Here is a 25,595-nt window from a genome sequence, read left to right on the forward strand (position 1 = left end):
GCATATTAGTATTAACACATGTTTCAGACCTTGACGCCCCAGAAAGCTGTTTGTTGGATCCACTGTGTCCGAATGTGTGTGTTTGCGTGTGTCCTGGCATGTGACGATGGAGGAGGAGGAGAGGGGGGGGGGAGTGAAGCAAAGCAAAGCAAAGCTAGGAACAACAAGGAGAGAGTCGGGGAGGGATTATCAGTTCACTATGCTTATCTGCATGTGATATGCTAGTGAGCAAAAGTGTCCAAAGTGTTTTTCTGCTCAGCGGTTTGTCAGCCACATGAAGGCCTGAGTCAATCTAAGTTTGAGTTAGCAGACTGACGATAGCTCCTGCTGCTAGCCTGGACTTCATATCACTTGTCAACAGCCGATCGATCCTGGACGGGACTGCTTTCGCTCACATTTTATTTTCGGCCTGTTAGGTAACTCCACGTAGCGTGAAAGTCTTCTCAACCAGCAGCACTATTGGGAGAGGTAAGTAAGCTAACTTGGCAAGCATGCTAACGTTATTTAAAGCCACTCACGGGAATGTGGGTCAGCCACGCTAACAGCTAGTAGTAGTCAGCATTCAAGGTTAGCAGCTAACTAGCTAAGTGAGCTAGCCGTGCCGACTCTCTTCGACGGCCGACTGACAACCTAAACCTGTTATATACTTATTCTAAATAAAAACGCTTGACGGCAACCGTGTTGATAACTTCGCCGTCTTTCATTCTTTTAATGTGTGTATCCAGTTACAGTCCTGTCATTAACAGGGCTGTTGCCAGACATTTCCCAGAACTAGTGTGACAGGTTGTCTGTGGTACGACGAGTCTTAACCCGGTCTGTGGTGTCCGGACCTGTTGCATAAACCTTAACACAGTTCGGACTCTGTCCTGCTATGGGACATATTGTAATAATAATATTAAGTCGGATAACATTAATACAACTCTTGTAATAAATAGACGCTGTGTGTTTGTCAGGGCACATCTACTTACTACATGGACGGATTAATCCACTAGGGGGCCGCGGGACAAATATTTAACCCCCAACCCCCAACCCCTGTCCCCTACTGCCGCCCTCCACCAGCGATCAACACTGCTCAGTGTGTACATAGTGCATCCACCGGTCCCCTTAAGCACCCACCAAGTACACTGTGTGCACCCTACCTTATCTGTCCGATCTAAGGCAAACAATAATACAGATGTCTCCCAAAGTTTACTTTATAAGATAGTAAAGAACAAACCGTTTTTAAGGATAGCCTACATTATTCCCTATATCTGGCTGTTTGTCTTAGGAATCGAGAGTTGTAGGCCCTTTATGCTCATGGATTTGGGGCTCTTATTTGATTCTTGGCCTGCATTTTTATTTAATGTAAAATTGTAACCTCTTTGAAATTAATTAAGAGTTGGGCGTTAGCAGTCACTTTCACATATGCTGCATTCAAATGCTCCTCCGGAGGTCTCGTTTCCAGTGTTGGGAATTTGTTCAAATTGGATGTATTGTATGTCCTTATTTAGAGCATATTTACAAGAGGTTTATATAATGTTTACATTGCTTACATTTCATTGCTGACCCAGAGATAATACATTCACGAAGACCACCAAAACATTGCCTCTTTACCTAGACTTGTTGTCAACATTAATGCTAATAAATAACTTTTCTGACCAATATGGGTCTACGTGAACGCCAACTAATAGTTACTAAGCACATTACTTGTCTCCAAAAAACAGATAATTTGACAACAATTTAGCTTCTTTAGGAGTAGTGTAAGAAAAAAGGAAGCCCTGAGCCCAGAATAGTGTACCTTGCCCACAAAGGTCACTGACCCAGTTTGTTATGGAGCAAACTACATGTGAGCAAAAACTTGATGTGCAATATTGAATTAATACCGATTGAAAGAGCAATACTTTTACTGACATCACCTTTGATTAAGAGTAACTGGGATGGACCTTTTTTTGTTTTGTTTTTTCTGACATTTGAGAGACCAAACAATTAATCTAGAAAATATTCAGCAGATCAATCAATAATGAAAGTACTTGTTAGTTTCAGCCCGAGTTGCAAGTTGTTTTCAAACTAAATTGTTGGCTGTTAATGGTCTAAGGTCACTGCTTGTCTGTTCCACTTGGCTGGTGGATAATCCAGGCATGCCTACACAGCGTGTGTATATCATGTCATAAGCCTATTACTATCAAGGACATTCCCTTGCTGCTCAAACACAACCATTAGTAATAAATTGACTCGGAAAACGATGCCCAAATAAAAAAACACTGTAGAAGATCAGTGGGACCATTTATTTCAGTTACACTAAAAGTAAATAGCCACACTTTGTAAATTCATTTCAACCAGTGTGCTTTGATAAAAAGGGACATAATGGGAACATTTGGCCATGTAACATGTTACAACAAGCTTAACGCTCCCATTTGGTGAGAGAGTATTCACTGGAGTAGGACAGTTAACCACTCCCATGCTGGAGCTATATATGATGTGTCGACTAACAGTAATGGCGTGATTGTTCTTGCTCTGAATGTAATCCTCATTTTTAGCATACATTGTTGATTTGAATGTTGCCTATTTATTCTATTCTTCAATAGTGGAACTATGATGGCAACGTGACAGGAGGGGACCCGCTGAGTCAGCTTAAACAGTAACCATGGAAGGTAGAGAGCAGCACGAGAGGGTGAATGGCCATCGCAAGTCCAAATCCCCGCAGGACACGGCCGATGGCAGGTGGTCACCTATGGAGGAAGAGTCTGGAGGTTCAGACAGTTGTGGGGGGAAAACTGTCTCGGAGCCGATAGACATGCAAGAGTTAAAGGCCAGGGAAAGGGAAGATGAGGAGGACAAGAAGGAGAGGGATGTAGTTTCTCCTTCTAAAGGCCTGAAAGGGGACCAGAAGAAAAAAGATTGTCCCGATCAGGAGAACAAACGCAGCAAGCAAAACAGCAGTGCCGCATCCAACTACACAGGTAAGACTTTTCAAAATCCCATGACCTGCCCTCTGTCAAAGAAATGGTACTTGAAATAATGAGAGGACAAAGCTTTAATATTCATGCATTCTCTCCATGCAGACCTGTCCCATACCTCGTCGCCCTCGCTGTCAGAACAGCTACGTCTCGGCCAAGAAGACAGCACAGGGTCTGGGATCAGCGTGGAGTGTAAGGTCTGCGGGGACAAGGCCTCCGGCTTTCATTATGGTGTGCATGCCTGTGAGGGCTGCAAGGTAATATTGCAGAATAGATAAGTGACATTACAAAGTTCAAAAACAGCGGTTTTGCCTTGTCCAATATGATTTGCTGAACCGGTTGCTTTGTTTCAAACTCAGGGTTTTTTCCGGAGAACTGTGCGGATGAAACTGGAATATGATCGCTGTGAGCGTTCCTGCAGGATTCAGAAAAAGAATCGTAACAAGTGCCAATATTGTCGCTTCCAGAAGTGCCTGTCTTTGGGAATGTCCCATGATGGTGAGAGGAAAACTGAAATTAGCAAATTATTCTATAAACGAGGACATGTTAATATAAAGTGTTATAGCAAAAAGAAATGTACAAATCAAAGACTTGGAAATGTAATCTGCTCATTTATTAAAATGTATTCTTATTGAATCTTTTCACATATTATTTTGTCTGTTTAGGGGTGTACAAAGTTGTTTTCAAGCTCAGTGCATGTGAACCTATAACCAATTTGCATTGATAAACGCGTATACAACAAAACACGTCTGTGTCAAAACTAAGAAACTAAAAAGCATTTGTGTGTGTGTTCAGCGATCCGATATGGACGTATGCCTGAAGCGGAGAGGAAGAAGCTGGTGGCAGGCATGCTTGCAGATGAAGTGAGCCTCAGCAAACCAGGCGGATCAGACCTGAAGACTTTGGCCAAACAAGTCAACGCAGCCTACCAGAAGAACCTCGTCATGACCAAGAAGAGGGCCCGCAGCATCCTGTCGGGGAAAACCAGCAGCAATTCAGTACGTTATAGTCTTAGAACAGCTCAGTTCTGGTTTTACAGATGTATAAATCTATGTAGATATAAAGTAAAGGTAAAACATTATTATCAATGGGTCACAGGAAATAATTATTGCATTTATTTATAACTGCTGGTGGCTTAAAATACTATACTAATAGTAATCTACGCACACTATATCGTTTTAAAAAGTAAGAACACATTTAAACATTGGATTTTAACACACAACTAGAACACCGCTTTTATAATTTCTTAAAGGCACGCCGGGGAGGTAAAAGTATTAGCACTTAAAGAACTACACCTCTGTCACATGACTTCAATGTCACCATCACTATATCACTTTAGCGCTTTGAGCACCAGGAACAGCGCTATATAAATGTAATGTATTATTATTATTATAACTGTGTTGATGAGTTTCCTGGTTCGTCGTGATGACGTTTATATACAACCACTGTTAGTCTCACTTAGAAACTTGTAAGCAACCACTTTTTTTTAAGACAGAAAAGCTCACAAATGGGGTCATGTCGCTGAACAAAAGTGAAAATCCCTTGACAAGTGTTAACTAAAAATCCTATTGAAAACCCCATTAACTTTGAGACAAGGTAACAGGAAATGCAAAAACTCCTTACTGGGTTTTAGGACTCATTCCTGCAGCACTCTCACCTGTGACCACGTCATGGTATATGTAGCTCCAAGTATTTTAAATGTACAGGTGACATTTATGTTTTTGTTTTGTAATTCGTTTTTTTTTGTCCTCTGTGTAGCCGTTTGTGATCTACGACATGGACACGCTCTGGCAGGCTGAGAGTGGCTTGGTATGGAGCCAGTTGATTGCAGGTGCCCCCCTGACCAAGGAGATTGGGGTCCATGTGTTCTACCGCTGCCAGTGCACCACGGTGGAGACGGTGCGAGAGCTCACAGAGTTTGCCAAGAGCATTCCAGGGTTTACGGACCTCTACCTAAATGACCAGGTGAGTCGCTGCCTGCTCTGTGTGCGCTATAGGAAAATGATTTGTAGGGCGGTGCGTAACAGTTTCTATTTTCAGTTTCTATTGTTGACATTTATATTCTTAATCAACTAAGTGCAGCACAGCTTCTTTTTTTTGCATGTGTATTAATATTTATGCAAAACATAATTCAAAATAAGATGACACTGATATTATTGGTATTAAACTACTTTATTCGCGTGGTGGCTGCGTAGGTTTGTTTCAGACTTGTGTGATCCAAACATTTACAATAAATCAAGGGTGTAGTTTAGTCCAAAGTTAAGATATTTTGACGGATACATGTTTTATCTAACAACATATTCTGCTTCCATCCAGAAGCATTTTGCCTTTTTAAATACAACATTTCTATTGCCATAGTGGTCAAAACTGCTGAGATATATTTATAGAAGAAAGCAGATTAAATACTCAAAGGATAATAATTGCCAAATTGAGTATTTTTGTTGAGAATTGTTGCCATTAATATACAATTGTCTGTGTGCAGGTTACTTTGCTGAAGTACGGTGTGCACGAGGCTATTTTTGCCATGTTGCCCTCTCTCATGAACAAAGATGGACTGTTGGTGGCAAATGGAAAAGGCTTTGTGACCAGGGAGTTTCTGCGCAGCTTGAGGAAGCCCTTCAGTGAGATCATGGAGCCCAAGTTTGAGTTTGCCGTTAAGTTTAATGCTCTGGAGCTGGATGACAGCGACCTGGCCCTGTTTGTTGCTGCCATCATTCTATGTGGAGGTGAGACTAAAGCCCGTTTGAAGTATCAAGAAGGTTTTGTATATGAATATTGTTGCAGTCTTCACATTTTCCTCAAAATAAATGGCCCTAGAGAGTTTAAAAAGATCTTCAATTGTATTTCTTGAACTCTGAAATGTTTGTCAGTCATAAGCGATTGCAGGCTGTTGAGAGACACCTATGAACCAATGCAGGATGAACACTGCCTTTGCTTGAGTGCTGTAGAGTGTCGGAGTCCAATTTGATCAAAGAGATATCCCCATAATCAGATCTATGCAGTGTTAAACTTTATTTGAACTTTCAGTTTAACACAATATAATCAGTTTGAATCCATTCCATCCATTCCATTGGTTAATCCATCAATCCATTTGATGCCGCTTGGAACGGTTTCTGGCTGCATTATTTCAACTATTATATCATTGAAAGATTATGCTAAAAACCGGGCTTGATGTTTTCATAAAATTGTTGAAACTGTTCATCCCAGTTTCTATTACCCAAGTTAAATTTGTTAAAATATATTATTTTGTCAGTCCAAAAAAGACATTCAGTTTAATATGATATAAACATTTAAAAAAAGCAGGAAATCTAAAGTTGAAGTTGAACACGTATTGATTGGTTTTATGATTTCAAGTCAGTCAACTTTATTGTCAATCTTTGAGTTTGTGTGTACAGACGGAGAGATCGAAATACCGTTTCCAACAATCCCGAATACAAAAACAAATATATATACACAATCAAAAGACACGTTTATACATATGCACACATTAAGACATAAATAAAAGCAGAACAATCAATATATTATATCTATGTTTGCTCAGCGACAATTGTAACTCATAACAAAGAGTCCCTTGTTGTTGTCCCAGATCGTCCCGGGCTAATCAACGTGAAGCAGGTGGAGCAGAGTCAAGACAACATCCTCCAGGCCCTGGACCTCCACCTACAAGCCAACCACTCTGAGTCAGCCTACCTCTTCCCCAAGCTGCTGCAGAAGATGGCCGACCTCCGTCAACTAGTAACTGAAAACGTTCAGCTTGTCCAAAAGATCAAAAAGACTGAGTCGGAGACCTCGCTGCACCCCCTACTACAGGAGATTTACAAAGACATGTATTAGTGTTCTCCAGCACAGACTCATTTTAGCAATACTGTTACAGACTGAATATACTTTCATGATTCGACACTGCATTCAGTACAAGCACTGTTCCACGTACAGGCATGGATTGAAACGTGCAGAAGAGGCAACGTCGCATAGTAGGGCTAACACAATCAGCAATGTCTTCTAAATGTCAGCATTATCCTCAGCACTGTGTGTGTGTGTGTGTGTGTGTGTGTGTGTGTGTGTGTGTGTGTGTGTGTGTGTGTGTGTGTGTGTGTGTGTGTGTGTGTGTGTGTGTGTGTGTGTGTGTGTGTGTGTGTGTGTGTGTGTGTGTGTGTGTGTGTGTGTGTGTGTGTGTGTGTGTGTGTGTGTGTGTGTGTGTGTGTGTGTGTGTGTGATGAGCAGAGCATCTGGAATCATTTGCTGCAAGTCCTAGTTTCCCACAACGGTCACTTAACAGAGAGAAGGATTTGTTTTCTCACCGAGGCTGCTCCTGTTACATTCTAATAGCAAAGCTGACCCCAGAGCAGCGTCTGTAGAGAACTCCTCCTCGCTCACCTCGGCTCTGTGTTTGTCTGTGAATGGAAAGCATTTCATGTTCGTAACACCAATGGCAGAGTTGAATTAGAAAAGAGCTGAAAGGTTTGAACAGTGCAAGAGTTTCTTATGATGCCAATGTCTTTGGCAGAGTGATAGTTCTCAGACCTTTGGTAAAGCTGAAGATGCACAATTCGGTTTTTGTTTACATAATCATCATCCTCATCAATGACCGCAATTTTTCCATTTGGTTAATAGAACACAAACTGGGCTGGCTCCAGCAGTGTATAGAGCTCTCTCAAAGCAGCTTTCTGTGCAATACCGTTTTTCAATAAATGTGGAGATCCAAGTTATATAGGTTTTGTCTTAAAGCCATCGACCCAAGTGGTAACTTATGGACTATGCTGCACAGATTTTGTCTCTAAACTGACCCTATAAACACATTACCCACTTAAGTACAAGGGACCGCATGTTTTTCTTTCTTTTGACATGCAAATGATCGTGAATTTGCCATTTTAATTTGTTTTTCTTAGTCCATTCTTTGTAATTATGTTACTAATTATTTGTAATTGTTGATCATATGTGTAAGGGCAAAACATGAATTATCATCATGTGTTATGTGTGTGTTATTTCATATTACATGACTGTTTATTTAGTTTAGGTTGTACCAAATATATTGTCAAGCATACCAACAACAATTCCTTGATGAGGAATTAGGATTTCACGCCTCAGCAGGATGGACCTAAAACCAGCATAATGTATCACAATGTCATTATTGGGAAAATGAATGATGAATTAGAAATCAACATCCAGCTCTTGTATCATAAGTCCCTTCTGTACTACACAAGATATAAGCACAGTCCTGGATTAATTTCCTTTTTGTGTGCCATCGGAATGTTATTGTTGGGAGAGCTACAAAGTGTGAAAGCCTTATGATGCTGTTGACAGGATTCACGAGTTTCCTACCGTTTTTCTTCCCCTCCCCTTAAGTATCTCAGCACTGGTGCACAAAGTCACCTCCAGAAATCTTCCCCCTGTGCTCTTAATCTGTCTTGATCCCTATCTACCTCTAATGTATGATCTGTGACTTCATCCCACTGTCTCATCTGATCTCTGACGTTTTTTTTGCCTTAATTCTTTGAATCTGAAATTGCTAATGTGCAGTGTGCCAATTTAGCAAAGGGTGTGGATGGATAAAATAAGAACGTAAACCAAAAAGTTTATGTAAGCTACCTCTATGCTTGTTTTGAGTGATGGATTGACATATTTGCTCACAAAAACATGTTAAGACTTGAATACGTTTCACCCTCATAGTCACATGTAACATACCTGCAGAACTAGTTTAGTTACATTTCGCTTATAAATTGTATTAGAAATATTAACACTGATTTTCTCAATTTTTTATCATCAAACCGACAAAGTGTATTTACCCGGGTACCATACTTTGGTTCACAGACTTTATTTTCATATTTCATTGTAGGCCACCCTATATTTCTACTCTACTACATCTAATGGTAAATATAGTACTTATCAATCTACTAAATGTATTTGATACTTTACATAATATTACCCAGTATTATAAACAGCTTTGTTGACGAATTTCAGTATTAAAATGCTCCTAGGTGTATTTGTTAGCAATATAAACTGAATAATGGTATATAACTGTCGAAAATAATCCATTCTGAATAGGGAGTACTTTAACCTCTGATACTTTAAGTACATCTGAGTACTTATTCTACCTCTGAGTATTTGTCTAATACACATGCATGCAGTTTATCAACTTAATTTACTTGTTTAAGTACTCCCTTGTATTATAACAATTTAACATTGGGACTAAAAGGAAGTTGGAATACGTAACAAACGTGCTTACGTCAGCGTCACCTTTCCATTGGTTGGTTGCTAAGCTGATTGGTGGAGGGAACCACCTGTCAACTATTTAGATAGAGAGGAAGAAGCTGTTTGGGGCATGTTCAAAACATACGGAGGATGGACGCAGCTCGTGGTGAAAGTATCTGTAGGTAAGCGGCAGGTGTATTAAGCAATTACCTTTAAAGGTAGTCTATCTGATGGTGAGAAACGTTACTAACGAGCCTGTTGGTGCTGTCTTAACGCTGTTGTGCTGTATTCGAAAGCGGACGTTATGGTGGATAAGTAACGATTTGAGGATTAAAAAAACTCGCTTTGGGAAAAAAAATAACAAAGTTGGTGTTTGAGTGCGTTTTGCAAGAAGAGCCATGTTAATGAATGTGATGGGTCTGTGTAAATTAAGGATCAGTTTAGCTAGGCTTTGAAATCGGCTCAAATATTGGCCGAAACTGTTAAATGCCTTCAAATTCAAAGAGACTCTACCGTTAAGTATTCTGAACATTGTCAAAATCGTTACTTTTTGAAGCTGCTGCCCTAGATTTCCCGAATACACGTAAAAAAAAAGTAAGGGGCAACGTGTTTGCAGTTATCCCACCCCTTAGGCCCCGGCCCCACGAGGACGCATACGGCTAAACGGGCTAAACGCATAGGATTAACGCAATCGCAAAAAAGCTTCCGTCCACATGCAATATCCGGATAGTGTCTGTCCACACGAGACAGCTCCGTTTAGCTCCAACCGCTTGAGAAGCTGCAGTACATATGCAGGAGCCTGTACGTGGCGCTGTAACATCCTCCACAAAAGCAGCGAAGAAGCATGGTTGTCATGGTTGCCCTTCTGTTTGTTCTCCGCGGTGGGGGCCGAGGGAACCGGGCAGTTTTTCGCCAATCAACGTGTGGTAAAGTTTAAATCTTCCAGACAAAATGATAAAAGTGCCGGTCAAAGGTCTTTGTTATTTATTGAGCTTTAAAACAAATGAATAACTATATAATAATAATAATAAAATACACGGACCCTCTCTTTTTCCTCCCTCTCTTCTGACAGTGTCAGTGTCTGTCTCAATCAGCAGCTGATCCAGTAATGAGTGACCCGGCCGACAGTAAAAATAAACATATTTATCACTAGTTTAGGTAGTTTGAGAGGTAATTAAAATAGCTAAGGGTGATGATCTGACTTGAAGTGTGTGTTTTGCTCCGTTCACAGCGGGAGGAGCTGCAGGTGAGCAGAGCTGCGTGTCTCCGTCCTGTCAGATTAGATTTCACTCGCGTTTATGTCCATTTCGACTGAAAGATAAATCATCGGAATTCAGTGTGCAGTTTACTTTGACGCGGGGGTGAGCAGGAGAGGCGGGGCTATTGCGTCATCACTAGGTGACAAGAAAGCCCATAACTTGAGAATGACAACTCTTTTCCTCTTCAGATTTGCTGAGGTATGAACCAGGTGGCTGTCCTACATCACTAAATAGTCAGACAATTATTTAACTAAGAAAATACTGAATTATAGTCCTGTAAACTTAGCTTTAGTTTAGATGGAAATGGTACTTTTGGTGATAGGAACATAGGACTCAATGACTTTTCTCTCATTTATCAGAAACAGAAATTCCTAAAAAATATACCATTACTGAATTGTCTAGGGTACTATTGAACACTAACCAGTAGTTGTATGGAAATATCTGGTACAGTTCTATTGTAAATGAGATTTCTTTAGACATAGGCCTACCTCTTCTCTGATACAGTCACATTCCGAATGGGGGATAAGTGGCATAATAGCCTATAAGTAAGAATGCTCACTCTGGTGGTCATTATATTTGGAGAGGGAAATACCAGGTGGCTGAACTACATCACCGAATAGTCAGAATAAGAGTAACCCAATAAAATAAAGTGTATTAGTTCTAAATTGCAAGCCTCTAAAACATAGGTGTAAATAGTACAGGTTTTATTGAAACTGGAACCTTAATTCAAAGTACAGTATACAATTCATCAAATCATTCAGTGAGAGGTCAAGTATATAGATACTAGAATATAATGTTAAATGTCAGGTTCCTCAGAAACGTTAGGGGAAACATTTTGACATTCTGCACAGCAGGTGCAGAGCTCCGTACAGGGAAGGCCAACAGAGAGGCACTGGCACTTTCCACTCTCTCCACACTTTGCATCTTTGCAATACAAGTGAGGAATGTCTCTCACTTCTGTAGGTGCTGGGGTTTTGTAAATAGCACTGGTTGAATGGCCCCATCTCTGACAATCCACCCCTTGCCAACAGGACTCTCTCTTAAACAGGGCTGCCAACATTTGAGTTCAGCTTGGAGTGAAAAAAATTTTTTTTGGTGAACTGAAAAAAGAAACGATCATGTGTTACAAATGTATTGAACATTTACGGGTTTCCCATTAATGTACCGGGTGCTACAGTGGAATACGCACATACACAGTGTACCAGTGACTCTTACAATGAAGGCTCGATAATCAGCTCACAGCATATAAAATGACATGTATCGGTGTAAGCAGAGGTAAAGTGCTATTTTACAAAAATATTGAAGTTAAATGCATCAACCTGGTGCATTTTGAGAGCAAAATGAATTTATGGATACATCTCTCAACACCCATATGAAACAGAACTGTAAACACATTTTCTTTTCCTTTGTGGATATTTAAAAATCACTCACCTTTTTAACTGTATTATTATTTTACTGTCATATAGTATTGCATAACTGTTTTTCATTTACACATAAATTGTGACCAAAACGTTCTCTATATATATATATATATATATATATATATATATATATATATATATATATATATATATATATATATATATATATATATATATATATATATATATATATATATATATATAAATAAACCAGAGGTGCCCAGTACGTCGACCGCGGGGGCAATGCTGGTAGATCGTGAGTCATTCATAAAAAAAATACATCTCCGTTAAAATAGAGAAAACAGGTTTTGATCCCTCCTCCCTTGGCCTCCCTGCCACTTAATTCAGGAGTTTACTTGATTGACAGAAAAATCGACCTATCGCTTTCCAGTCTGTTAACCCAGAATGCAAAGCGATACAAAATCAGTCAAGTGCTGGGAAATCTCAAATTAAGTTAAAGAGACAAACAACAAAATGAGTGCGGGACCGAGCAAAAAGCTAAAGACATAACACTTCCACACAGAATGGGAGGAAGAATATTTGTTTGTGATGTCACATTCAAAGGTTATTTGCCTCATTTGTAAAGCAAGCGTCGCTCTGCCAAAGAAAGGTAACGCGGAGAGGCATTATCGGAGTGTTCACAATGCATATGACAGCGACTTCCCTCCGAGTAGCGAGTTGAGAAAGAGAAAGGTAATGTATTATTGCTACAAAAACCTTATCTCGCAGTCATAGTGTCGCCAACTCGTTTCTAACATGCAAAAAGACAAACAAATGCGTCTATGGTCGGTGTATTTTCGACCTTTCCAATCCAGACCAGATATCTCTCTCCCCGTCTGTGTGCGAGGCGGAGGGGCAGTTTACACACACAAGCGGCTACATGCAGCAACACACGATGGAGATGGCGGAGAGAAGCGCTCCAAGGTGTGGTTAAATGTTACCAGTCTTGAGGTGGACAATGCTCCTTGCCAAGAGTGTTTAGCATGTAAGGGCGGTAACACGAGCACTTTGTCTAAACATTTAGCAAAAGTGCACCACATTCAGACGGAGGAATGCACAGGGTTCAACTGTCTTTCTAGTAGCTCTGTAGCCCCATCCACGAGTAACGTTTCCACGTCAGGTGTTATGTAGCAGCAACACACGGAGTTAACTCAATGATACAAACATGGGTTAATGATTAGAGGTAACAGAGTTACTCTTTATTTTGTTAAAAGTTTCAACTATTCTGTTTAAAGCTCTGTCATCAGATTATTTAATATGATTTGTTAAAACATTGTTTCTTTTGATGTGAAATATTATTTATTTAATTTAAATAAAAAGCAATGTTAATTTTGTTCACAATTTGTGAAGTTAATTTAATGATACATGTATTTTTGAATCAAGTATTCATCTTTATTGTCTTCATTGTTAGTTTCCACATGCCTAAAACAACCTCAAGCTAAATCTAAAAGTTGATGGCTAAATAAGAGCGTTTGAGAAATTGTGCAAGGCATACAGTAATAGTCCATTAATCGTTTCATTAATCAATAGATTCATCGATTATCAAATTAGTCGTTTGTTGCAGCCCTATTGTAGTTATCCCATGTATAAATAAAACGTGTTATTCAGCAACCCTTGTAATTTGGGATTTTATTTTTGGTTGGTAGACCTCGGTGAGCTGGTCATTTCCAAAGTAGCTCACCAGCCAAAAAAGTGTGGGCACCCCTGATCTAAACAGAGTCCCTTACCTCACTGAGCTGTAGTTATCTCTGTCTGAAAGGACAGAGCTCTCCCTCTCCTTGTTTTAGAAACAGCTTTTAATATCCGTTAGCGCAGTTAGCTAACCAGATGCTAACAACAACAATGCAAATAGTGAGTTTGGTAGAAATATACTGTATAATAAAGTTATTTAAGATGATGCCATATTTATTGAACATTATAAATATTCCCCAAAATTATTCAAAAGCATATTCTTCCAAACTCCTTGCTGTAGTATGACACACAGGAGACTATTGATGTGTGTAGTGAGTTTGGTATTAATAAGATGTATAATAGTGATTGAATTATTGTATTCTCTTTTTTCGGAGTTGCACTTTGCAGACGGTCCCTGAGCACTCGTTTCTTCTCCGGCTGCGGATAGAGACCAATGTAATGTGCCCAGCTCGGAGGAAGGCGCGTATTGGCTTTTTTGATCGAAATGTGATTGTAGTTTGTTGTCAACCTTACCACTGTACTTAGGAGACGTCATTTGTGTCTGAATAAAGTTTTGTTCATGAGTATTGATCCGTGAAATCAGAATCTCCCAATATCGTTCCAACTTTACTGAACTAAGCCAGAAGACCGTCTCATTTCGTAGACTGCTCGGTTTGCTGTTCCTTCACTTTATTTTTATATTTATTTACATTTATTTTGGAAAAAAACTTAGCATGAGGAAAGGCAAGTGTGGCGTGAGTGCGTGAGATATGGGTTAATTGCGTGACTCTCACACTCAATGCATGAGTGTTGGCAGCCCTGCATAACAAGGGTTTGGGTTCGGCCTGTGACACCATATCACTGTCTGAAACATTGCTCTTTACATGTTGTTGAAATGCATCCTCTGTTGGCGGCAGATTTTCTGAGGCTGCATCTGTTGTTGATGCAATTATGTTCATCCAAGTTTGCGCACATCACTCCAATTTCATTTTTTCCATATAGCAGAAGCGCCAATTGTCTTGCGACTGGCAAAGACTCTTCCAAGCTGGCAGAGATTCCAAAATGGGCCAGATCTTTGAGCTCGCTGAGATGGGTCTTGGGTTTGGTGAATGCTGTTGTCTTTCCTATTCTGTACAAACTACTTGTTGTGCCACAGCCAGTGAGTGCATGACATGCTGGTAGACAGTTAGACAGCATTGTAGTTGCCGCCCAGCTTCAGGACCATCTCCAACTAAACGGCCTCTTTGAGAAATTCCAGTTCGGTTTCCGTTCCGCCCACAGCACTGAAACAGCTCTGGTCAGGGTCACAAATGACCTGCTGATGGCGGCTGAACCTGGTTCCCCAGCTCTCCTCATCCTACTGGAACTGACTGCAGCATTCGAAACTGTCGGCCATAACATCCTCCTTCAGAGCCTCAAACACACCATCAGACTCTGACTCCGCCCTGAGCTGGCTCCAGTCCTACCTGTCTGGAAGAACAGAGTACGTCTCCTTGGGAGGTGCAAGGTCCCAGACACACCCTGTCACCAGTGGTGTCCCTCAAGGGTCGGTCCTCGGGCCCACTCTGTTCACCCTGTACACTCTGTCCCTTGGCCGTATCATCAGCCAGCATGGAATATCATTCAATTGCTACGCTGATGACACGCAGCTATATATAAAGACAGACCCTATCCCACATGCATCCTCACTGTCACCATCATCATCACCGTTCCCATCAACATCCTTTAACACCTGCCTTGAGGAGATAAAGGCTTGGAGGCAGCAAAACTTCCTGCAGCTAAATAGTTCCGAAACAGAAGCTATTTCAGTTGGCACACCAAACAAGGTCCAGCCATCCCCCATGACCCACATCACCTTTTTTGGCCAAAACATACCCCTCTCCACAGCAGTTGCCAACCTGGGTGTAAGATTTGACCGTCATCTGACCTTTGACACCCACATCAAACACCTGTGCAAAACCTCCTACCACCTCAGGAACATTTCAAAACTCCAGTCGGATGCTGAACAACTGGTCCATGCCTTCGTTACCTCAAGGCTTGATTATTGTAACGCTCTCCTCATCGGGACTCCTAGCGGCAGCCTTCAGAAGCTCCAATACGTACAGAACAGTGCTGCTAGGATCCTGATGAGGGTGAGAAAGTACAACCACATCACACCCGTCCTTCATTCCGTCCACTGGCTTCCTGTCTCATTCAGGATTGAATACAAGATCTCACTGCTCACCCATCAGTGCATCCACGGGAATGCTCCTTCATACCTGAAGGAACTTTTCACATCACAAACCTCCACACGCAACCTCCGCTCCACAACAAACCATCTGCTTCGCCCCCCCCCAGGACCAAACTCCGCACAATGGGGGATCGGGCTTTCTGTGCAGCTGCTCCTCACCTGTGGGATTCCCTCCCAGACCACCTGAGGACTCCCCAGACCACCTGAGGACTCCCCAGACCACCTGAAGACTCGCCAGACCACCTGATGACTCCACAGACCACTGAAGCCTTTAAGAAAGGCCTAAAAACAAATGTTTAGGCAAAAGTGCAGATCTGTAATGAGGACCCATCTCTGAAGAATGACACAAGTGTTATAACCTAAAGCAAAACAAATGTCCCAAACTACAGGAAGTACTTGAGTAGTGGAAACAAGACTGCACTCTGCATGTTTGAGAGCAACTACATTGTCACTGCTGCCCCACAGACTACACTCAGGATTTGACGAAGGGGAGGAGGTGAAAAGCATCTGCACAGCAGGAGTCAGCAGTTTGACATCACTGTACAGTGATCAGGAGGAGACAGACACAAGGATGGTGCTCCATGCCATACAGCTTGCAGAGTCATATTCCCTCATCATTGTGAGGTGTGATGACACAGGTGTGGAAGTACTGCTCATATATTAGGCAAGCAAATACATGTTTGGTTCATCTCTAGTGTACATGCATGCAGGGCATGGAATGAGAGAGAGATGTCCCCATCAACATCATATGTGAGAAAATTGGAAAATACATGTCTAACTGTCTACCAGCATGTTGTGCACTCACTGACTGTGGCACAACAAGTAGTTGTGGGCGGAACGGAAACCGGACTGGAATTTCTCAAATACCTCATTCACACCAACGCAACTCCGGTTCAAGCGCCGTGCTAGAGCTTTTCAGGTTCAGAACCGGTTCTTCGGTTTAGCTCCGGCTCTTTTCACACTGCCCAGAGTCCGACTGATGCTGCGTCATCGTTTGCGTCATGACGTAACCGTTTGCGTGCCTGCTTCATAAAGCCAAAGCGCGCGGAAACCCCTCACAGCTGACACCGACAACAACAATAGCCGATTGTGCTCCAGCTTCCCCTGTACCTCTTCGGAAGATCAGATTCCCAGTAGGTAGCTGGTCTCTTCAGTGGACCACTGCTGCTTAAGTTTCTCCATCGTTGTGTACAAACTGGATAAAACGGCAGCTTTCTTTTGTTGTTCAGGAGTTGATCTGCCCCTGCCTCGACGTAAGCGTGACGTATGCGGTGCTTTTCCTCCATCCGGACAATTTTTTTTTGGTGCTTGAAATGAACCGGATTCCAGAGCTAAGAGGCTGCACCGCTGCGGTGTGAACAGGAAAACCCGGTGCTTTTCAAGCTCCAGCTACGAACCGTCCCTGAAACACCGTTGGTGTTTAGAGGCCGTTTAGTTGGAGATGGTCCTGAAGCTGGGCGGCAACTACATGTCTAACTGTCTACCAGCATGTCGTGCACTCACTGGCTGTGGCACAACAAGTAGTTTGTACAGAATAGGAAAGACAACAGCATTCACCAAACTCAAGACCCATCTCAGCGAGCTCAAAGATCTGGCCCATTTTGGAATCTCTGCCAGCTTGGAAGAGTCTTTGCCAGTCGCAAGAGAATTGGCGCTTCTGCTATATGGGAAAAAAGGAAATTGGACTGATGTGCACAAAGTTGAATGAACTGAGGTTCATAATTGCATCAACAACAGATGCAGCCTCAGAAAATCTGCCAACAACAGAGGATGCATTTCAACAACGTGTAAAGAGCAATGTTTCAGATAGTGATATGGTGTCACAGGCTGAACCCCAACCCTTGTTATGGAGTCCTGTTGGCAAGGGGTGGATTGTCAGAGATGGGGCCATTCAACCAGTGCTATTTACAAAACCCCAGCACCTACAGAAGTGAGAGACATTCCTCACTTGTATTGCAAAGATGCAAAGTGTGGAGAGAGTGGAAAGTGCCAGTGCCTCTCTGTTGGCCTTCCCTGTACGGAGCTCTGCATCTGCTGTGCAGAATGTCAAAATATTTCCCCTAACGTTTCTGAGGAACATGACATTTAACATTATATTCTAGTATCCATATACTTGACCTCTCACTGAATGATTTGATGAATTGTATACTGTACTTTGAATTAAGGTTCCAGTTTCAATAAAACCTGTACTATTTACACCTATGTTTTAGAGGCTTGCAATTTAGAACTAATACACTTTATTGTATTGGGTTACTCTTATTCTGACTATTTGGTGATGTAGTTCGACCACCTGGTATTTGCCTCTCCAAATATAATGACCATCAGAGTAAGCATTCTTAACTTATAGGCTTTTATGCCACTTATCCCCCATTCGGAATGTGACTGTATCAGAGAAGAGGTAGGCCTATGTCTAAAGAAATGTCATTTGCAATAGAACTGTACCAGATATTTCCATACAACTACTCGTTAGTGTTCAATAGCACCCTAGACCAGGGGTTCCCAAAGTGAGATGATTACAAAATAAAAATGGAAAAAAAAAGATTGATTAATTTTTTTTAATATATTTTTTTATTAATAATAACGTTTGAATAGACATTTTCAGGGGCGGACTAGCCATCTGTATAAATTTCCCCGCAACGAGGCTCCCCCTTTGACAATCCACTAGTGCAGTGTTTGTGCGGAAAACAGAAATTAATTCACCCCCTTCGACAGGGGGTCGCCAGTCTCTGGCACTGTTATTTTGGGGGTCGCGGGCTGAAAAGTTTGGGAACTCCTGCCCTAGACAATTCAGTAATGGTATATTTTTTTGGGATTTCTGTTTTTCTGATAAATGAGAGAAAAGTGATTGAGTCTTATGTTCCTATCACCAAAAAGTACCATTTCCGTCTAAAATGAAGCTAAATTTACAGGACTATAATTCAGTATTTTTTTTAGTTAAATAATTGTCTGACTATTTAGTGATGTAGGACAGCCACCTGGTTCATACCTCAGCAAATCTGAAGAGGAAAAGAGTTGTCATTCTCAAGTTATGGGCTTTTTTTGTCACCTTTCCCACATTCGGCCTGGTCTAATTTGGGTCTTTTTCAGGGATTGGGGTAGTTCAAGAACAACCCAAACATTTTTTGACAACAATCAATTTCATTAATGGGAGACCCTAAAGAAAAGAAATCATTGTTATTTGTTCTACCTCGGGTAGGAGTATCGAAAACTAAAGCCTTTTTTGAGGACTTGCTGCTGGACTATTAGTTGTCATGGTTTGTGCAAAGGCCCAGATACACCGGCCCGAAATCGGCAGTAAATGGGAGTCGGGCCGAACATGAGCGTGGGCACGCCCTATTCGGAGTGGTGTGCGCCGCACCGTCGGGTCTTTTCTGCCGACATGACGCCGAATCGGCGTCGGGAACACCACCGGAAGTCGGACAAAGGGATAACACTGACTGTCTGTTCAGCTAGCGAATCAGTGCATGAGAAGCGTTAATGGAAGTGAGGGAGGTAAACAAGTGATTTAAGATGGAACACACACGGACGGCTATTTCACCTCATCGGTTTATAGAGCTCCTGTTCGTTCATGTTTTCAATGGACGAGAGTGAAAATGGAAAGAAACGCTATTTGTTTGTTTATATGACGGAGTCTGTTCTTCTGTCTTCCGGTTGTTGCCTCTTTTGAATGATGAATACACACTACCGCCGCCTGCTGGTAAGGAGAGTTATTGCCCCTCACGCATACGCAGTTCATACATGCTCGGCTCGGATTTGCGGTGTGTTCCAGTGCGCGAAGTCGGCAAATGCGCACGAGAGTCCGGCGACGCAACAGTCGGTGTCGGCGTCAGCTAGGCCTGTCGCGATAATCGATAAATTGACTTATCGTACGATAAATAAAAATGGACTCGATAACTTTTCTGAGCTCGATAAATTGCCGTTTACATGCGTGTTTGTTTACATAAGGATGTGACCAGCATTTTAGCTAAGAGCGCTGTGGCTGCCAGACGAGCTGTGGCTGCCGTCCATGCGCGCTGTGATGGGCGGGGCTGACACACAGCCAGGTCAGGACACTCTGTGTGCACGTACAGCAGCGTAGCAGCCAAATTAATAATATAGCGACAAGCGGGAGACAACGTGTGACTTACTCACGGGGAATTTAAAGTGAAATGGAATTGTTTACAAAACGTACACATCTCGATTCTCCGGTGTGGCAGTATTTTGGATTCAAGCCAAATCAACGAGGCCAACCTACGGACTTGAATGAGCGGAGTGGTATCGCATTTGTTTAAAAAAGGTAGCGACAAAAGCAGGCAATACCACGCATTTTAAACTACACCTAAAACACAACCACTCCATTCCGTTTTCCCAGCTGGTAGCAAACTCGGCAGCTGGAGATGGAGAGCCCCCACCTTCCCGACAGTTTACAATCAAAGATGCATTTGCCCGACAATGCAAACATGTTGGTGTTCCTTGCTCGAAAACTTCGAAAAAACAGATTTGGATATGGCCTGTTGAGGCATCTGGGTCTTTGTATGGACAGTGGACAGTGGACTGTACACATGACTGTTTTTTTTTAAGGAGATGTTTTTTGATTGTGCTCATATTGATTGATTTATATTTATATATATTTATATTTATCTATCCATCTATATAGAGATGGATAGATAAATGGATTGAGAGCTCTGTTTTCCAGCCTGAGTCTATTTAATTTATTGTTTTGGTTGTGTGTGTGATTTAATTAATTTATTATAATTTAATTAAGTTTTATTTATTATATATCATTTATATATTTTAATATTATTTCACATTTCATTTGCAATGTTGAATGTTCTGTTTGAAAGGATGTACTAGAATTATTATGATATATTATCATTATGTCAGTGGTCTAAAAAGGTCTTACAATGGTGCCGACAATATTATCGTTTATCGCAATAATTTTCAGGAACATTTATCGTCCAACAAAATTATTTTCGTGACAGGCCTAGCGTCGGCGAATTCTCAGGTGACTGGCCGGTGTATCTGGGCCTTAAGGTCTACCATGCAGGGCCTCTTATGACCACTCCAGTGTTGACGTCATGTATTTATCTTCAAAGGTTCGGGTTACTTGTTTCTTTCCTCAACTTAAAGTTAACCCAAGCTGCTTCAACACACCGTGCTCATATGAAATGATGTTTCATTCGTCTAGGTCAGTGGTTCCCAACCGGTGAGCACTGTCCAAGTGTGCCGCAAAAAAAATATTTTAATGTATTTAATAAACTTCACTTCATATACACTTTATTTTATTACATGTACAATGGAGTTCATAAGCTAATAAAAAATATATAGCTCAGATTTAGAAATATTAAACGGCTTAAATTCTCATGATTTACGTCAGCCGTCATTGTTTACGGTGTGCAGAGCTGTTTTTTTATCCTCGCGCCAAATAATTTCAAGATGGATCGTTACGTAGTGACAATAAATAAAGAAGCACCCCAGACCTCAACAACACAGGCAGGGATGACAGAACATGATGGCACAGCAGTGCAAAAGAAGTCTAAAATAACATTAATATCAGCCACAAGTTTAAACAGCAGAGCTCAGGATGAACTCGCAGAGCTATCTATGGACCGCTCCCTGAAACTGAAGCACGGGGAACTACGTCTGGATATATTTTGGCTGCTTGTGGGACACGAGTATCCATCCCTCTCAGAGTGCCACCAAGGTGCTTTTACAGTTTCTAACCTCCTACTTGTGCGAGCTGGCGTTTTCCTCACTCGCATATGTCAAAAACAAGACCCGGACCCCGCTGTCAGTGGAGCAGGACCTCCGCGTTGCGCTGTCCACTATCCCCCCACGCATCAAGAGACTCTGCTCACAAAAGCAGGCACAAGTGGCACACTAGCACCGTGTAACGGTCTGAGAAATGTTTATGTTTGGATGTTCATTTGTGTGCCTTTCTTATAAATGTATGATTTATGATTTTGTCAATCAGTATTATCTGGATAGCGAAATGCAGAATGTTTCATATTTGGGATGTGGTTGATGAGTCACATGACCACAGTCAGGTCAGAGGGCATTGTTTCATCCCTCCAATTCTATTAAGTTATTATTTAATCTAAGTGATCATAGGCCTGCCTCTTTTGAAATCCAAATGTAAAATAATAACTGTATTGATATGTATTCGTGTTTTTACACAGGTAGGCCTACTATTTTCAGCCAAAACAAAAGAGCCTACTTAGTGGGCCTGTTTATAATATTGAATTCATCATAGAAATAGTGTTGACATTTTTAGTCTGGTTCTTGTTATTATGTGTGAATACATTATTTGTTCTATAAAATGTTCTATTCAATTAAATACACATTTGAAAACCTATTTATGGTTTTTAGTTTAAGCTCTGAAGTGGTTTTTAAATCTACAAAAAGTTGGGGTGCCTTGGGGTCGAGAAATGTTTTCAGGGGTGCCTTGGTAAAAAAAAAGGTGCATGTAACCTAGACTCTAGGTTACATGCACCTTTTTTTTTATAAAATCCTAAAATAACCGTTCAGCTTCTCTTAAAGTTGTGTTATTATAAATCGGAGACTATTTAGTGGAAGAAACATGCAACATTTGTTCTGATTGGCGAAATCTTGTAGGGAGACAACCTATTGACAATACCTGATTTTATTTTTATTTGGAATTCAGATATTTTCATTTGCACATACACGTCAGTTGCGGGCACATATTTGACTACTGCTATGGGACTTGAAAACAGAAGGCTTATGTTTTAACCTGCATTAAAATAAAGATACAATTTAGGTGTTATTACTTCACACTTTGAATACCCAAATCATTCTGCTTATACACTGAATTAACCTAGCCTCAGCTATTTAAAAAGGTGCTGCTTTTGATGCTATATGCTTGAAATTCACTCTACCTTTATTTTTATTACAGGCGTTTCTTGAATGGCACATGTAGATTTGGTTCCAGGTGTATATATCGACATGACTGTATGCCGCCAGTTCCAATATGTAGGTACTTTCAGAAAGGTATATGCTGGTATGGTGAACGCTGTAGGTAAGCTTTCATAATTTTTCCCCAACTCTATTTTATGGAACTAAATGAAAAGGAGGATGTCATGCACCCGGATTACTGCAGCTCATCCAATATTTTCCATCGCTAGGTACGTCCATGTCCTTCACCCCGAAGTTGATGCAGCTGTTGCACCTAGAAGAGGTTCCATGCCTACCGTTTCCTCCTCCAGTGGGTCTTACGCTCCACCTGACAGAAGAGGGTCAGAGCCAGCTCTTTTGCAGGCTGCGGTGACGTCCAGTAGCCGATCACAGTTGCTGGTTCATAGGTCATATCCTCAACAGAACAACGAGCGTGTGGCTGCAGATATTGCCGAGGAACAATCACAAGGTAATGGCTGTTTTCATGGGTGACTGACTTGGTCAGCGTTTCTCCATACTTTTATTTTTTTATTTGTTTTTCCAGATGCTCGCACTCCTCCCTCTGCATCTTGGGAATCGGTCCAGAGTTCAGAAGATGCTCAAGCATGTGCATGTAACGAGAGAAATGAGCAGGTTTGCTTAACTTGAGTATGATCTTTCCAAGGTGCATCCTGGCGACCGAAGAAGTTAAACCCAGAAGGCTTAAACTTGCTATTCTTTTTGCATTCAGGAGATTTCTTCTAATGAAGCAGCAGTCAACGGTGCAGCTGCTGCAGCAGCCTCTAATTCCCTGAAGATTATTGAGGCAATAGAAGCCTCCCTCCAGAGCAAAAGCGTGACCTGTGGCATCTGCATGGACAAGGTGTATGAAAAGCCAGATCCAAGAACCCATGTTTTTGGAATCTTGCCAAACTGTGATCACCCCTTCTGTTTACAATGCATTATGACCTGGAGGAAAACAAAAGACCTCGGCCCAGATGTGGTTAAGTAGGTGTTGGTAATATTTGGAATAGTTTATTGCATCTCATTACACGTGAAGGATTTCACTTGACAACAGGTTTTTAATGATTATTCCCCAGGAGCTGCCCACAGTGCCGAGTGAGGTCTGCCTTCTATGTGCCTCACAGACACTGGGTTGAAGGACGAGCAAAGGAAGGTGTCATTGCTGCCTTCAAAGAGAAATTCAGGTAGGCAATGAGATTGTTTTAACACCCCTATCAAGTGCTTACTAACTAGAAGTGACTTTCAAATGTCCCAACTAATACATAATTGGGACCACTATCCATAATGGTAATGACGAAGATCATCCTTGAAGTGTAAAGCAATTTGATTAATCCCAACATGTTTTATTGCTGGGATTTTGTATCTATTGTTAAGCCAGAACTCTGCCCATTATGAACTCTGAACGTTCACATATTTTATACAAAATAGGAATGCAATTCTTTAACTTCTAAACTTGTTATATTTCATATTTGCATTTTTCATGCAGTCTACTATTGAAAGTTTATTGCAAAATTGCTTGAAATGTTGCCCCCCCTCCCATATGTATTGTCCTATAATTGTAGTAAAAAAAGATGCAGTTACTACTCCCGATATGGATGCTGCCCCTTCAAAACGGAGTGCCTTTATCGGCACGACAAACATGCCCATCACGGATCGTTTCCGGTAAATATATTCACAGTTTTATGCTCTCAAATTGTAAGCACCATATGTCTATTTTCCCCTTAACATTTCCCCTCTTGCTCAACAGTATTATACGGAAGAAGAAGACGACTACGACAGCGTAGATCTGCTTAACCTTTTCATAGCCATGACTCTTCTCGGTGATGATGAGGACGACGACGAGGACGACGTTGGCATTCCTTTCTACCTATCTGAGGAGTATAGTTTCTGAGCTGTTTCTCATTTTTGTCAGTGCCTGAAACCACTGACTGGGTCATAATTCAAAAACTGTCCCAAGAAGAACCCAGGGCTGTGTTTTGACTCTTCTGTTCGTATGGAAACCCCCTCTTGATTAGCTCTGAACAAGATCTGTGATGTCAACCATGCTCCATGGATGGACCAGTTTGTTGGGGGTCAGGCTACAGCAAGGAATTTTACTGACTAGCACTCCTTCAACCAGAGAGGAACTTGTCTTTAAAATCACCTGCTGAAGTCCCTGTTTGCAAATGAGGACATGTACACTTGTCTCTCTACGCCACATGGTTGTTGCCACTGCTCTAGATGTAATCATCCCTTATCAGACTCATCTTTAATCTATCAAATTACCCTGTGGTTAATCTGTGGCATTCTAGTCTGGATTTATTTCACACCTGTGGCCAAGTGCTTAAAACATGTAGCAGAATTGTATAACTTACCCTTACCCTCTGAACATTGGGAGTATTCAATCCTGACTTCTCTTCAAGAATTGTGCATTTTTTTGGTATTTTAAAGTGTTGTGTGGATTGTTTTAATTCTCTATAGATAAAAGTGTTCTACCCCTTCTTGCTAATGTCCACTGCTGATGCCTGAAGAGATTTTCCTAAGAACCCTTTTCCTAGTTTTGGAAAGAATATAAAGATGTTAAGATTTTATAACTTTTTTTAACAAGTTGTACTTGTACACAAAAAAATAAACATTGCTTCACACTTTGTCTCAATAAAAATGGTGTTGTGCTCTTTAATTTACATTCTCCCAGTTATAAATTTGTCTAATCAAACCATTTGTGCTAGCAATTGAACTTTTAAGTTTCAAAATGTTTTCTGGCTTTGACCAAGCAGATTGAAGAAATGTTCAAACTCTGATAAGTGAGGTATTCTTAGTTCTAATATTTACTCATGGAGTACATTTGACAACTGTTAAAGCAAAAGTTTATAATATAACAACGTAACTGTAGGCTCTCGGAAACCTCAATGATCAAAACCAAATATTGGGTATCAATAAACACCATAACAAGATATGTGGATTGTTCTCTAATGGCTAGACTCCAGTTTTACGGTTATGGCTAGAAAGGATCCGT

At 41.2% G+C, this 25,595-nt stretch overlaps 2 protein-coding genes across 3 annotated transcripts; both read left to right on the plus strand.

Moving 5' to 3' along the window:
- The first annotated feature begins 57 nt into the window (after positions 1-57).
- ppardb (peroxisome proliferator-activated receptor delta b) lies at positions 58-8,671 on the plus strand. Its single transcript, XM_079677669.1, has 8 exons — positions 58-468; positions 2,565-2,939; positions 3,042-3,193; positions 3,296-3,434; positions 3,732-3,934; positions 4,695-4,901; positions 5,419-5,662; positions 6,523-8,671. The coding sequence occupies exons 2-8, from the start codon at positions 2,624-2,626 to the stop codon at positions 6,768-6,770; spliced, it is 1,509 nt and encodes a 502-aa protein (XP_079533795.1). The 5' UTR covers positions 58-468; positions 2,565-2,623; the 3' UTR covers positions 6,771-8,671.
- Positions 8,672-9,153: 482 nt separating this feature from the next.
- Positions 9,154-25,263, plus strand: mkrn4 (makorin, ring finger protein, 4). 2 transcript variants are annotated; one of them, XM_079677670.1, is made up of 8 exons: positions 9,154-9,307; positions 22,599-22,721; positions 22,828-23,066; positions 23,142-23,230; positions 23,328-23,584; positions 23,677-23,784; positions 24,163-24,262; positions 24,348-25,263. In XM_079677670.1, exons 1-8 carry the CDS (start codon positions 9,276-9,278, stop codon positions 24,489-24,491), a joined length of 1,092 nt encoding a protein of 363 aa, XP_079533796.1. In that variant the 5' UTR covers positions 9,154-9,275; the 3' UTR covers positions 24,492-25,263. The 2 variants fall into 2 exon arrangements, with proteins under 2 accessions (XP_079533796.1, XP_079533797.1); XM_079677671.1 differs by having other exon boundaries at positions 9,233-9,303.
- The last annotated feature ends 332 nt before the right edge of the window (positions 25,264-25,595 follow it).

The sequence above is a fragment of the Notothenia rossii genome, assembly GCF_949606895.1.
Source record: "Notothenia rossii genome assembly, chromosome: 4".
Taxonomy (NCBI): domain Eukaryota; kingdom Metazoa; phylum Chordata; class Actinopteri; order Perciformes; family Nototheniidae; genus Notothenia; species Notothenia rossii.

What these genes read in the sequence shown, in the direction of transcription:
- ppardb (XM_079677669.1), top strand. Translation starts at nt 2,624, where the DNA reads ATGGAAGGTAGAGAGCAGCACGAGAGGGTGAATGGCCATCGCAAGTCC. An exon ending in GGAAAACCAGCAGCAATTCA is followed by an intron (nt 3,935 to 4,694) that starts GTACGTTATAGT and finishes TCCTCTGTGTAG; the next exon opens with CCGTTTGTGATCTACGACAT. An exon ending in TGCCATCATTCTATGTGGAG is followed by an intron (nt 5,663 to 6,522) that starts GTGAGACTAAAG and finishes TTGTTGTCCCAG; the next exon opens with ATCGTCCCGGGCTAATCAAC.
- mkrn4 (XM_079677670.1), top strand. Translation starts at nt 9,276, where the DNA reads ATGGACGCAGCTCGTGGTGAAAGTATCTGTAG. An exon ending in TGCCGAGGAACAATCACAAG is followed by an intron (nt 23,067 to 23,141) that starts GTAATGGCTGTT and finishes TTGTTTTTCCAG; the next exon opens with ATGCTCGCACTCCTCCCTCT. An exon ending in GCCTTCAAAGAGAAATTCAG is followed by an intron (nt 23,785 to 24,162) that starts GTAGGCAATGAG and finishes CTATAATTGTAG; the next exon opens with TAAAAAAAGATGCAGTTACT.